Genomic DNA, 14,250 nt, shown 5'->3' on the forward strand with positions numbered 1-14,250 from the left:
GTTTACATATTGACAAACATTGATAATAACATGTATATGCCTGTTTATGGTGGAAATAAGCGATTTATTTCAAGATAGCATATTCGTCCCATAGGGTTACACTGTAGAGTCATCTGACGATGGTATCCAATATGGTGCCCATGATTTGAGTTGGCCAAACTCTCTATTTAAAGGGCGCTGTTTAGTAGTATAGGAGCGCTCCACCCTGTGTTCATTGCTGGTCATTGCATTGCCACATCTAAGAAAAGTAAAACTATATTTTCAACTGGAACGTTTTAAAATGCTAAAAGTATAAGTTTAGTTACCGCTTATATTTTCCCCAAGATGAATAGTTACAGTGGCACTTGGTACATCTATCAGCACATAATAGATTATTTTTTTATTAACAGAAATAAGAATAAGAAAGAACCTCTCACAGACAAGTGTGCATCATTCAATTGGGAATTGCAGTGATCAGTAGCGCTGTTTTGCATTTTGTGTGGTGCAAGGACTGAGTAAGCGATTGACTATAAGGCAAACAAAGGCCAGCTGCTTCGTTAACTACTACTCTGCCTTGAAGGTCACTCTTTTTTTAATGTACTGAATTTTCACACTCTGAGAAGTGATTTGTGTATTTTTGAAGTGTATACCTGTGAGAGATTTCACAGGGTTCGACATTAGGCATGGCCTGTTGCCACAAAAAGTTTCTCTATGGCCACCAAATATCCCTAGTAGGTGGCCACCATGCAGATCTCTCTGCAGCGTCCCTTTCAGCTCACGCTATCGAACATGGCCTTGTTGTTGGCTGCATAATGAGTAGTTTTAGCTTTGATACTCAAAATAAAAGTTGCTGCTAATACAGTATGCACTTTTACTCAAGTAACACTTTGAATGCAGGACTTTTACTTTTAAGAGTGTATTTACATTGTGGTATTGCAACTTTTAAATAGCAATGGCAATTTTATTTATATAGCACCTTTCATTACACAAAAGCCCAAACCCAAAGTGCTTTACATTAAAAACAGCATAAACATTAGAACAAAGCATAAACATAAATAAGTATACAGTATAAGCATCAACACAAGACAGTTCATAAAAACAAACATACAAGTTAATCCCCCCCACACACACACACACACACACACACACACACACACATACACACATACCTACACATATACACACCCACGCACACACTGTAATTAATCAAATGCCTGAAAAAATAAGAAGGTTTTGAGTTTAGCTTTGAATGCGGACACAGTTGTGATGGATCTCAGGTCATCAGGCAGCTTGTTTCAGAGAGCAGGACCACAGTAACTGAGTTTTTCTTACCTCAAATTTACGTGTATGTGTAAGGACTCTAGCTGCTGCATTCTAAAGCAGAGATCTTCAACGGGGGGCCAGGACCCCTAGGGGGTCCTCAGAGTTGCTGCAGGGGGGCCGCCAAATTATTGTTTGATAGTATAAAAAAATATATATACATTAATATAAATACAACATTATTAGTAAAGATAAATCTTTTTTAATGTATACAACATTTATGATAGGCTTCCTGGCTTATAGCTAAGGTTGCCATCCACAGATACAGTTTAAGGATTCACTGTACCACATTTTAACATTAAAACATGATGTATAACTACATAAAGATGTCAACAATATTTATTTTAAAAGCTTAGTATTGTATGCACAATAAAATGGTATGTGTATCGGCTTTAGGCTGCCCTAAACGTTATTGTAGGCCCAGTTTAATATCCAACTCTATTTTATACAACATATATAGTAAGGGGTCCCTGCTCCTTCTCTTTTTTTAGCTAAGGGGTCCTTGGCGTAATAAAGGTTCCTGTTCTAAAGTATTAGATCATTTTTAAAGAAGGGCTTTTAACCAGTAATTAAAATAACATTAAACATTGACACAATTAAAATACATAAAGCTCATAAACATATAAGACACCTACATGCAATGTAGTTATTAAATCTTAACATGTTCAGACGTGACAATGATGTGATCTGGTTGGCCTTTTGCCCAATATTTTCAATGCACGATTGTAGAGTCTCTCTAACAGTCACATATGGACTTGTCTGCGACCATGAGGTAGCACAGTTCCACTATTGCAGTTGCATTACAGTGCTATAACATAACATATAACATGTATACAAAGCAGATGTATAGGGCTAAAGTATGCAAAACTGCTGCTATAATCCTTTAGGTAGTTTGTAGTGTAATATTCATCAAACAGTGGCCCATGGACTGGTCTGCATCCAGTGGTGCATGGTTGATTTTTTTTTTTTTTTTTTTTGCATGCTCAGTCAGTTTTGCCTCCTAGCTAGCAAGAGCAAATCATTTGGCAATGTATTGCTCAGGTGCATTCTGTGAGAGACAAACATGTAGATGTTCTCTCTAGCCTGCACACCCAGCTGTTCCTTCCTATAGGTAGCAATTTCCTGCCGGTAAGTGTATATTCATGCTCCAGCGAACTCTAATTCCTTGTAGAAATCTTTCCATTTGGCTTGGCAGGCTATATTGGCCGAAAGCGCCGTGAGCTGTGTAAGATTACTAATAACCTGATATGTGTGATGGCTGTAAAGTGGTCTAAACTGCAGGCTGAGTCAACAGTGCACAGATGGCAGGAGATGGTGGAAGCGTCTACACTCTGACCTACTGTTTGTCACATTATTCTGTCCACAAAGCTATATGGCTTTCTTTGATAACAGCAGTGAATTAATTCAAGTTAAAGGGATACTTTGTCGATTTTTAAATCAGCTCTGCGTCATCCTAGTGTGGGCATTGTGTGCAGATGAATGCTGTTTTCCTTCTCTCCGTGGTGCCGCTCTCTGCAGAGGTCTGCTGAAATCTGGTGGATAATGCGAAACAACGCTTTCCACGTCATCCGGCGGATCTCGGTGGATCTCAGCAGACCTCGCTATGGAGGGAAGCCAAACGCTGGATTTGAAACAGCAAAATATCTCTTATCCTCTCAAGGATCACTGTACCGTGGACGGCACACTTTGTCGCTGTGGCGTCACTGTTACCGCCACTCAAACGTTTTTATAACTTTAAAGCATTAAATCTTCAAAATATACAGTCATGCGACACAACAATTGAAAGCTTAGCCTCTCATGATTCAGTTAAGCCCACACACAAAGAATAAGATGATTTATAGCAGTTATACAACTGTTATAAAGTTAAAGAAAATAAAGAAATACAGAGTCGAGAGTGCATCCATACCTTTTTCCTTGTCCCTTTATCCACAGCGGTGATTTTTTTCCCAAAAACTTTTTTTTCATACCTCGCCAACAATCCAAGGAAATGGAATATCCAAGCCATTTTATCCAAAACGAGCTGTTCGCCTCACAATCTTGAAGTTTCTGGCCGAATTTCAACGGAAAAACGCTAAACACTTTAATTTCCGGACTTGTATTGCGGCTCGCTTCTCACCCGAGGCTTCTACATGCTCAATGTGTTCTGTATTCTCTGAGGTCTAAGGATTCCAAAGATACCTTGTTCATACAATATGTTCAGTGTTCAGTGTAGCCTGTGATAGCCCTATGGGAAGCCGATGATCCCTCTGACGCGTTGTCAGACCCACGTGAAGTTGATCGACATTTGCTCGGACCAGTTAGATTTCCATGTTACGAGACCCTCATATCTTTATAGCCAATAAGGAGACGAGTCAATAGACACCAAACTTTACACTGAAATTTTAACCCTGTGATGGCTGTAGCAAAGCAAAAACAGGGCCTCTTATAATGCATATCACACCCTGACCAATTTATAATTACTTATTTCTATATATTTATGTAAATAGTTATTTCAAGTTTGTGTGATTGATGTAGGTGTGTTTGTCTATTTGAGAAGTGTTGTATTTAGTACTTTTTTGGCTTTTTTCTTTGCACTTTTCAAATGGAAATAAGAAAAACGGACAGACATATCTGTAGAAAAAGATAAAATCCATTTTTGAGTCTTTTGTCTTCTGTTTTTTCTGTAGTAAGCTGTGATGTGGCTATGGCCTTGTGTTGTCTGTATCTCACCAGATGTGTTTACAGCAGTGTATTTTAATCATTTTACAGATGTATGACTTGGACGGAAATAAAAAACCTCCATTCTAGCCTCTGTAACTCTGTGTCAGTAAGGCCTAGCATCACCCTGACACTTGTAACAAAAACTTGACAGTGTTACTTTTCCAATGATATCAGGCACACCCCAGAGTGTCAAAGTATATGGGAGCTGTACCACTTTTAATTTGGGTATGACGTTTAGACCAAAAAGCATAGAATTTCAAGCTTTTCTTAAGAGGTTATACTACCATCTCTAATATCCTTTACAGGTAATGTTGCTGTATAAAAAGCTACAGTGATGCATCTTACTGAAACGTTTAAATACAAAAATTAGCTGTCCCTCAAAGGTTTCTCCTGTCTCTTCTCTCCTTACAGAAAATAGTGAAAGCAGGAGACAAAGACCTGGATGGACAGTTAGACTTTGAGGAGTTTGTTCATTATCTCAGAGACCACGAGAAAAAACTCCGGCTGGTCTTCAAGAGTCTGGACAAGAAGAACGATGGTAAGAAATCTTGGTACAATTCTACATCTAGCGATTTAGTATTGCATAAAACTTGCAAAAAACTTAATTCCCATAATGCAACTCGTAGAATCTTTTCATAAGACCATCCCTGCCCACTAAATGCCCACACCTTTTTATACTCCGCGGCCCCGGTTTGTAATGCCGGCTTTCTGTTATTAATCTCTAGACTTTAGGCTCAAGCGGAGATAACCCTGATGACATCATCAGGGTTCATTTTTTAGACTTCACAAAGCTACTCCAGAGACTGGGAAGACATTATCAGAATCAGAAAAGGGTTTATTGCCAAGTAAGTAACACTAGTTGGTGCATACATAAACAAACAAACGTGAACATTAATAAGAAATAAACAGTAAATACAGAAACGAATATATATACAAAATAGCTGTTTGACATAAGAAAAAAGAGGCTGAATGGATTGAGTGCAGAATGTGCAAAAATATATAGTACGTGCAATGGGCAGGTGTATAGTCCAGGATGGACCTTAATGCAAAGTGTAGTGTCTATGGGGTCTGGGGTCGTGTTAATGAGGCTGACTGCAGAGGGGAAGAAACTGTTTTTGTGCCTGCCAGAGGGGAGAGGTTCAAACGATACATCTGTTTTTAGAGGTTAAGTATTTCTCATTGCGACTAGTAAACTGACCTAAATGTGTAAAATTAGTGGAGTTCATAATTAATAAATAACACATTTATTTCTGTGGAGTAGGCCGGATCGACTCGCAAGAAATCATGCAGTCTCTGCGTGACCTGGGAGTGAACATCTCCGAGGAACAGGCTGAGAAGATTCTCAAAAGGTGAAAGTAATTCTGTGATCCAGTCTCTAATGCACTTAATAGATTCACAAATATATTCAGTTGCTGTTTGTGAGTGTGTGTTTATCTGTGATGTCTTCCTCCTTTTTATTGCATAGTATATGTCAGATTTTTACACGTGTGATCTGATTCAAAGAAGCTAAACAACTACAGACAACAGTTGAGAGACAAGGAATCTCTGTCTGTGTGTGTCCTGAGCATATCTCGAGAACCGTTCATCCGATCTGCATCACGCTTGGTGGGTGTATGGCTGGGGACCTAATGGCGTAATTTAGTGCAATTTGGACACACAACCCGGTTCAATATTAGTAAACTGTAAATAAACGAGCAAACAGCTGTGCAGCAGCGGGGTGGGGCTTCACGGCTCTGCTGACTGAGTCAAGCAGGTCGTCCGCAGCGGCCTACCGGCGACTAATGGGCGTATTTGGAAATGGATACCTCCGCTGAATGTATTTCACTTTCAAGTGTGTTTCTGACAGCGAGTAGCCATGTTTTGGGTGTGTTTTTCAGGGGTGGATTAAGTGATTTGGGGACTCCAGACAAATAGTGTCTTGCTTTACTTTTCCTCTTTTCTCTAACTAGAAAGATTGGTATTGGCAGTGGTAGAAGAAGTACACAAAACTATTAATAGTAAAACTATTAATACTGCACAGTAAATGAATGAATGAATTTTTATTTTTGTGTCTGGTCATTTACATGATCTATCCCTCATGGGATTATTCAGACACATAACTAACAATAAACCCAACATTCTGGCATGTTGAACTTCTAAAGGTACAATACATAAATATCAACTAAACATAAATATACACATTATCCAAACATAACCCTCCCACAAATAACGCAATATCTCACAATCTAAAGAAAAACAAGTCCTGCATTCAAATGTTTACTTAAAGTGAAGAGTGAAAGAGATGCATTATCAGTGCAATGTACTTAAATTTACTTAACGGCTGTTCAACTCTAATATGATAGTTTAATGGATAATATTTTGTTATATTTTGTGAGTAAAATCTATAAAAGTACACACTAAGCCAGTAGTATACGGTTAAGTTGTACTTTGGGGGCCTTCTGTAAGTTAATTCAGTGTACAATGGGTTATAATAGGACCATATTCAATGTTTTTCATATGTGTAGGTTCTGAATGCAGGAGCTTAAAGTTACTAGTATCTTTTATAAAGTTAAAGTGGCACTCTTTTCTTTCAAATTAATGTAAAGGCTGCAGCAGCACAAGGTTAAATACACACAGAGATTACATGCATGTCACGCTATACCTTTTTAAAAGAACTGTAGTAAGTGTATCACTTAACTATTCTTTGCAAAAAGAAAATGAAATCCTTTGGATAAACCAGAACACACTTTTACATTGTTGAGGAGATCCTTCTCATGTCAGATTAGTTTTTCCCTTCACCGTGTGGAGCAAGTTTCAAAATCCATCACTGATACAGTGATTGACAGAACAGAGAACACTGCTCCTTCTTCCTTAATCCATTGCTTTTCAACTCAGCGCTGTTCTCCAGCAGCAACAGCAGCACCACACCCTTTCACACACCAGGTGCCAAATATGGTGCAAGCATTATGGCTCTTTCCCTAACTGTTCTGTCCTGTTTGCATAAAAAGGAAGAAACATTTACATCATGGCCACCTGTGTCTGAATGACAAAGAAGATCGACAGATCCATGAAGCAGTGTTACACGTTCCATGTCTGAAAAGGGCTTTAGTCTCATATGAACTTTTTTGTTCTATTTATCAGCAGAAACTGGCTCATGTAGTTTTGGCTTGGTGTGATCCTTGTCTAGTTCCTCTAACCTCCTGTCTGTCTGTCTGTCTGTCTGTTCTTCTCTCTGGCTGATCACAGAGTCAGGAGGGGTCATATCTGGGCCCCTATCTTGTAGTAAGTAGTAGATTCTATAGTCTGCTTGCTCAGCCAGTGCTACCCTGATCACCACTGCAGTCTGTCTAGTCTGTGTAATTCAGTTACCAGCTGCCATTCTATACAGTGATTTCATATGGAAAATGCAACAAATATCACAATGGCAAAACAAAGAAATGCTGTGATAATATGGTGAAGCAGTTGGGTGAGTGATCAAGTGAAGCATCCTACCACAACAGAATGCACTTGAACTCATAAAGGAAGCCATGAGAACAAGTGTTGCCATTGTTGAGAAGTAACAGTGCATGCAAGCAGATAACTTGTTCTTTCTACTGTCTTAAACTGTCACATTCCTAACTGGATCAACTGTTGTATTTTAAATCCCCAGTATGGATAAAAATGGCACAATGACAATTGACTGGAATGAGTGGCGGGATTACCATCTCCTTCATCCAGCAGACAACATTCCTGAGATCATCCTCTACTGGAAACACTCCACGGTACGCACTCTTCCTCTCTGCTTCAAAGCAAGGGCAAGAAACATTAAGAGCAGACCCTAAGTCAAAATCTCATCTTTCCTGCTCAAATGTATTTGTTGGGGCAATGTGAAAGTAGATGACGAAGAAACATTCAACGTGGTTGCCAGAATGTTACGTTTGAAATGATGAAAATACCAAAGACACATAATTAGACATGCAATTATAGATGCTAGTTGCATTAGTTAGAATGTATGTTGGATCGTATTTTTTCAGCTTAAATTAAAGGCAAAATCCGCATCCATCCCAAGGTCCTCCTTCGTTCAGTCGCAAAGTGACCGCAGGAACTGGCAATGTTTAGCTTAGAAAGGGCAGATGATGGATCTTTTTCACCATATGGAAACATACAACTTATCGTGTTATAATGATGAAAGTATAATTTACCAACATGTGTTGGGTTTGTGTAGTAATGAGATGGTTTTGTGATATACAGTAACAAGATAAAGTGTATGTTAAGAAAATATTCTTGTAAAAACTGAATGCTTTGGTATCTAGTAGTGAGTATAATATATAATGTCATTTACTTTCTGTAAAAGCATATAGAAAGCCATTTGAGTAGTTTGTAACTATGTGTATTATTAAAATTACTGGTAAATATTTAAATAGTACTAATATTCATACAGCACTTTTTCCCTGTATCACACCTAAACTCTGGCACTTATGATTTGTGTTGTAACCTGATTTGGTAATCCCCTGGCACTAGTTCCATTAAAACAACTGTTTACTGAGAATTAGTGGCTGAAACCATAGACAGTAAAAGGCTGAAACTCTGCTTCCTCCTCAGATCTTAGTGGCTGAAACCATAGACAGTAAAAGGCTGAAACTCTGCTTCCTCCTCAGATCTTAGATGTTGGGGAGAGTTTGTTGGTGCCTGATGAGTTCACGGCAGAAGAGAAGAAAACAGGAATGTGGTGGCGACACCTAGTGGCTGGAGGGGGAGCTGGTGCTGTGTCCCGAACCTGCACAGCACCACTGGACAGGCTCAAAGTACTCATGCAGGTAAGGCACAACACACAGCTGATGAATTAGGGAGTACTCTCAGAGACGAATATTTTCATTATATATAAACTGAACAAAGGGACATTAATTAGTGGTCATCACCTTACCTGCCAAGATTGGGCTGTAAAAAAGAGGGAGATTTTATGGGGTAATCAGTTGGAATGGCATACTTGCAACATCCCCACCCATACAACCCTACACCACTAATTCATACAATAAATACAACGATGTAAACTAAATGACTTTAAAAGAGCTTTAAATCCATAGCAATCCTAAATGTACTAAAATGTACTGTGTCTGCCTTCGTGACGTTATCAGCCTCCGACACACCTCTCACGAGGAAGGAGCCGATGTTAGCAGTTCCCCGCTGTGCCTCCACAGCCTGTTTGTTTGCTATAATTAGCATGTTTGCTAACGTAATTTTTCTATGTTCTATGCTAAAGTCTGCCCGACATACTTTGCAAAACGCATGGTGTTTGTTGAGGCTAGCAGCTACAAACGGGAAGGTCTTGCACCAAGTGGACAGAAAGTTTTACGCATACATCTTCTTTTTAGGAGCTGTTTCATCCATACTCAGTTCAGTTCACTGACTCGTAAGCTTGAACGTGGCGAGTGACGCACGGCACGTCAGGCAGGGTTATTTGGGTTGCCAGGTTGTACCACAACATATCCTACCGTCTGGCCATATAACAGAAACTGTGAAGCACCCATTTGAGTCATATTACTATGAAATCTGGAGATTAGCGGGAAAAATTACTAATCGGTAGCAGTGCAGGAAAAAGGGTTAAAAGTGGGTTGACTCCCACGTAAATCGGGAGTGTTGACAGGTATGCATCACAGTAGAGCTGCAACGATTAATCGATTAGTTATCAACTCTTAAATTAATTTGTTAAGACAAAAGTAAAAAATCTTTTGATTCCAGCTTCTTAAATATGAATATTTTCTAGTTTCTTCTCTCCTCTGTGACAGTAAACTGAATATCTTTGAGTTGTGGACAAAACGAGATATTTGAGGATGTCAGCTTGGGCTTTTGGGAAACACCGATCCACATTTTTCACCATTTTCTGACATTTTAGAGACCAAACAACTTATCGCTTAATCGAGAAAAAAATCAACAGATTAATCGACTATGAAAATAATCGTTAGTTGCAGCCCTACATCACAGTGTGAATAGATGCTGACGATGTGTCCTGTTCCTGGCCTCCCTAGGTTCACTCTTCCAAGAGCAACAGCATGCATATGACTGGTGGCTTTGTCCAGATGATCCGAGAGGGTGGTGTGAGGTCACTGTGGCGGGGTAACGGCATCAATGTCATCAAAATAGCCCCGGAGTCAGCTATTAAGTTCATGGCCTACGAACAGGTATGCAGCAATACAGCTCTGACTCCAATAAGCAGTTTATTTTATTTCACATTTGTTTGTTGTGTTGTTGCATGACAAAACATGTCCTTTCTGTCAGATTAAACGATTAATTGGAAGTAACCAAGAGACGTTGGGCATCACAGAGAGACTGGTGGCAGGCTCTCTGGCTGGAGCAAGTGCTCAGAGCAGCATCTATCCCATGGAGGTGAGAGATCAATGAGCACAGACAGAATAAAAAAAAAATTAAGGATTGTATTTATTCTGTAAATGTTATGTAGCAACTCATAACTCAGTATGTTGGAATGCAGAAATATCGGGGTGGATTCTTTTTGTCTTGTGACTGACTGCCCATTTAAACTTTTAGCCTTGAATGCATCATGTGAAACTATACTGTGACCTCTTATCTGGAAGAAATCAGATCTTCACATCAGACTCCCAGACCTTCAGTTATGCACAAAGTTTGAGCAAGTAGTTTATGTAAATGACGATCATACCACAACGTATTTTAATAAAAAGCATGACATATAGTATACAGTTGTGGTCAAAGGTTTACATAAACTTGTAAAGACACTTGGCAGTCTTGAGTTTCCAATCATTTCTACAACTCTTACTTTTCTGTGATGGAATGATTGGAGCACTGATATGTCTTTGTCACAAAAACATTGATGAATTCTGGCAGCCTGTGGGGATGTAAAACATGTTTGACTTTGGACCCTGACACCCGTGTTCCAGCAGTTTCTATTTCACCACAGACCTGCTTATTGGTGATATCTTGGTTGACTCTTGACCATCCTTGACCATTCATTTCGTTTCTCACTTGACCATTTATGACCCAGTAGATTTGGTCACATTTTCAGAGGACCCATAATACATGAACCACAATTCATGAATGTTTTTTGTGATAAAGTATGTGCTCCAATCATTCATCACAAAAAAATACTCAAGACTGCCATGACATGCATGTTCTTTACAAGTGTTTGTAAACTGTATATTAGTCTATGTTGGTTCAAGTATGAAAGTTTTTTTAGGGCACCCCGGTAGCTCACCTGGTTGAGCATGCGGCCCATGTACAAAGGCTCAATCCTAGTCTACATCCACGACATTCCACTTCCGGGATAGTTTAAGTGCCGCCGGAAATTCCGCCAGATGTCTTTCATTTCGGCCGGATGTCCGTTAACTTCCTCTTTCTTTGTGTTGGCGATCTAAACTCCTGCTGATTTCTGAGGACTATGGTTAACTGCTCCTCAGATCTCTGCAGGGTAAATCCAGACAGCTAGCTAGACTATCTGTCCAATCTGAGTTTTCTGTTGCACGACTAAAACAACTTTTGAACGTACACGTTCCACCAAAAGAAGTTCCTTCCTGAGACTATTTTGCAGAGGTGCCGTTGCTCCATATGGCGCCGCCCCAGGCAATTGTGATTGGTTTAAAGAAATGTCAATAAACCAGAGCGCAGACGCAGGTTTAATTCCGAGCTGCATTCCTTTGCTGCATGTCATTCCCCCTTTCATGTCTTCAGCTGTCCTGTCAAAAATAAAGGCCTAAAATGGCCCAAAAATAACCTTTTAAAAAATGAAAGATTTTCTAAAACTCTTGGACAACAAAGTGGTGGTTTCTTTTATCTGTCGGAAGGCCTGACATCACATCAGGGGCCCTGTGTACTGTTGGGGAGGGGCCGAGGGGGACTTGTCTATATGTACGTAAACTGTTACAGGCTAATGTCATGGAACTTTGACAAAAATTGTCATGATTTCTGTGTATTGATAATTGTGTATGGAAATGGGGGCTGTGTGTGTGTGTGTGTGTGTGTGTGTGTGTGTGTGAAAAGGTGAACGAGTGGGGGATTGTGGTCTATGCATGTGTCGATGAGCAAGTGAAGGTGTGAGTCTAGATGGGTAAAATGAGGAGTACTGGTGTTTTTAAGTGAGAGGTTTCATTAAAAGTCAAGGTCTGTCCTCTCAGGTCTTAAAGACACGATTAGCCCTGGGGAGGACAGGCCAGTACTCGGGCATCGTGGATTGTGCCAAACGTATCTTTCAGAAGGAGGGTGTGGCTGCTTTCTACAAGGGCTATGTCCCCAACATGCTGGGCATCATCCCCTATGCTGGCATCGATCTGGCTGTCTATGAGGTGTGTGGTTGTTTTCATGGGCTAACTTCTTAAATATTTTTTTTATTATTTTATCTGACACATTTGCTCTCCTCTTTTTTTGTCAGACTCTGAAGAATTACTGGCTGCAGTGCTTTGCCACAGACAGCGCTAATCCGGGAGTGTTTGTCCTCCTGGCTTGTGGCACCACTTCCAGCACGTGTGGCCAGCTGGCCAGCTACCCACTGGCCCTGGTCAGGACTCGAATGCAGGCACAAGGTCAGTCACTACAGAACTCTACTGCTGCTGTCTATAGCCTCTTACAAACAGAGATTCTGCACTACTGCTGTAAAGAACATCCAAAGTTACGCCAGCTTTGCTTCTTTACACTGAACCAAACAACGGCATTATAATGCTGCCCCATAGTTGGCATCCTGCAAGCTAAAGAGGCGTGACGTGTAACACAACAGCATGGGGGGGGGTAGAGAGGGAGGTGCTTCCACCTACAGTACTCTAATCTTATGTATCACAATGGATTGTAACTTAAAATAGAAGGAATGTGGGTAGCTCACCTGGTAGAGCACCCACCTCCCAAGGGCGCCCGGATAGCTCAGTTGGTAGAGCAGGTGCCGATTATATAGAGGTTTACTCCTCGACATGCTGCATGTCCTTCCCCATCTATCTCCCCTTTCATGAGTTCAGCTGTCTTATCACATGCCAAAAAACTATCTTTAAAATAGAGGGAATTTTCAGTAATTTGACACCATTAATATTGCAAATCTAACTAATATCATAAAATTGCTTATTGGCCAAGACCACATAATCAAACTTTAAGCTGATGTTTCTGCAAGCTTTGTAAAAAATAAAGTTTGCTTTGTTTGAAGTGTATGTATAGTTCAGGGAACTTGGCTAGTAAAATGAACACCTGCGTCATTTTCCTCAGTGTGGTTTCTCTGGTTGCTGTGGTCACATTACTTCCATCATAAACTCAGACTGCAGCGGTAAATATCCCTGCGAGATCTCTCTACAAGAGTGTCCTGTCTATCCTTGCCTCTGCTGCCCTTTGGAAACAATGGAGGTGGCGGCAGCAACCTCTGTCTAAAGTATTTATAGAGTTCTTAGGTGAAATGATTGTATTGTGACTTCAACATCCAGATTGGAGCATCTGTATTAGGCATGGTGTATGATGTTCATTGACTTGTTCATACGTTAAGATTCATGCGTCTGGCACTGCAGAAGTCAACATAGGAGTAGCATTATGTGTGGTGCAGTGTTGGATGAGCCTGTCTTCCTCCGTTTTCCTCAGCAACACTGGAAGGGGGTCCTCAAATGAACATGACGGCCCTGTTCAGACACATCATTAGGACCGAGGGGCCCACGGGACTTTACCGAGGCCTGGCACCCAACTTCATGAAGGTCATTCCATCTGTCAGCATCAGCTACGTGGTCTACGAGTACCTCAAGATTGCGCTGGGGGTCCAGTCAAAGTGAGAAGGCATGCGCCCAGAGGAGATCAAGAGGCCAAATGTTGTTTTTTTTTGCTTTTCTTTTGAGCTGAAGATTTACTGCGTTGGGCTCTAAGAAGCCCCAGGGTTTAAAGGATTAATGTGAATGAAGAGGAATGAGAACTTTAAAAGCAGAGAGACTGAGGAAGACTTTCAAGATGGAGAAAACTGCTTGACCGAAACAATTTGTGTTCGTTGCTCTTATTTAAATATATTTAAGCAATGCCGGATTGCTTCAACAAGACAAAAGTTTACATTGAATGAATTAAGGTAGTTTACTGGGGTACCAGTACATTGATTTCATATTGCCATGTGGCAGTAGTCCTGCTGGTCTGTGTAAAAGATGAATCTTGAAGGGCTTTGCTAAGGCAGTTAAACTCTGACCTCAGTTCATACTCTTTTTAATATTGTTTTGGCTTTCAAGCTGTCTCTTGCCCTCTCTCCGCCCAAACAAAGCCACAAAGTCTCTGCTTAATGAAAAATATGCAGTAGCTGTATACTGTAGGTTAACTAGGCTTGAG

General features: G+C 40.3%; 1 protein-coding gene across 3 annotated transcripts in view; it reads left to right on the forward strand.

Annotated features, from left to right (window-relative positions):
- Positions 1 to 14,250, forward strand: part of slc25a25b (solute carrier family 25 member 25b) — a 45,393-nt gene that overhangs the window by 30,946 nt on the left and 197 nt on the right. For 2 of the 3 annotated variants that reach the window (XM_031287252.2, XM_031287253.2), the window contains 10 exons: positions 4,411 to 4,537; positions 5,261 to 5,348; positions 7,225 to 7,260; positions 7,628 to 7,739; positions 8,616 to 8,774; positions 9,984 to 10,136; positions 10,234 to 10,341; positions 12,099 to 12,266; positions 12,353 to 12,503; positions 13,531 to 14,250. The exon at positions 13,531 to 14,250 is cut by the window's right edge and continues 197 nt beyond it. In XM_031287252.2, the coding sequence (XP_031143112.1) occupies positions 4,411 to 4,537; positions 5,261 to 5,348; positions 7,225 to 7,260; positions 7,628 to 7,739; positions 8,616 to 8,774; positions 9,984 to 10,136; positions 10,234 to 10,341; positions 12,099 to 12,266; positions 12,353 to 12,503; positions 13,531 to 13,715 (1,287 nt within the window). In that variant the 3' untranslated portion in view covers positions 13,716 to 14,250. The remainder of the gene's footprint in view (positions 1 to 4,410; positions 4,538 to 5,260; positions 5,349 to 7,224; positions 7,261 to 7,627; positions 7,740 to 8,615; positions 8,775 to 9,983; positions 10,137 to 10,233; positions 10,342 to 12,098; positions 12,267 to 12,352; positions 12,504 to 13,530) is intronic. The other variant, XM_035991474.1, reaches the window with a different exon arrangement.

This window comes from Sander lucioperca, chromosome 14 (genome assembly GCF_008315115.2).
Source record: "Sander lucioperca isolate FBNREF2018 chromosome 14, SLUC_FBN_1.2, whole genome shotgun sequence".
NCBI classification, from domain to species: domain Eukaryota; kingdom Metazoa; phylum Chordata; class Actinopteri; order Perciformes; family Percidae; genus Sander; species Sander lucioperca.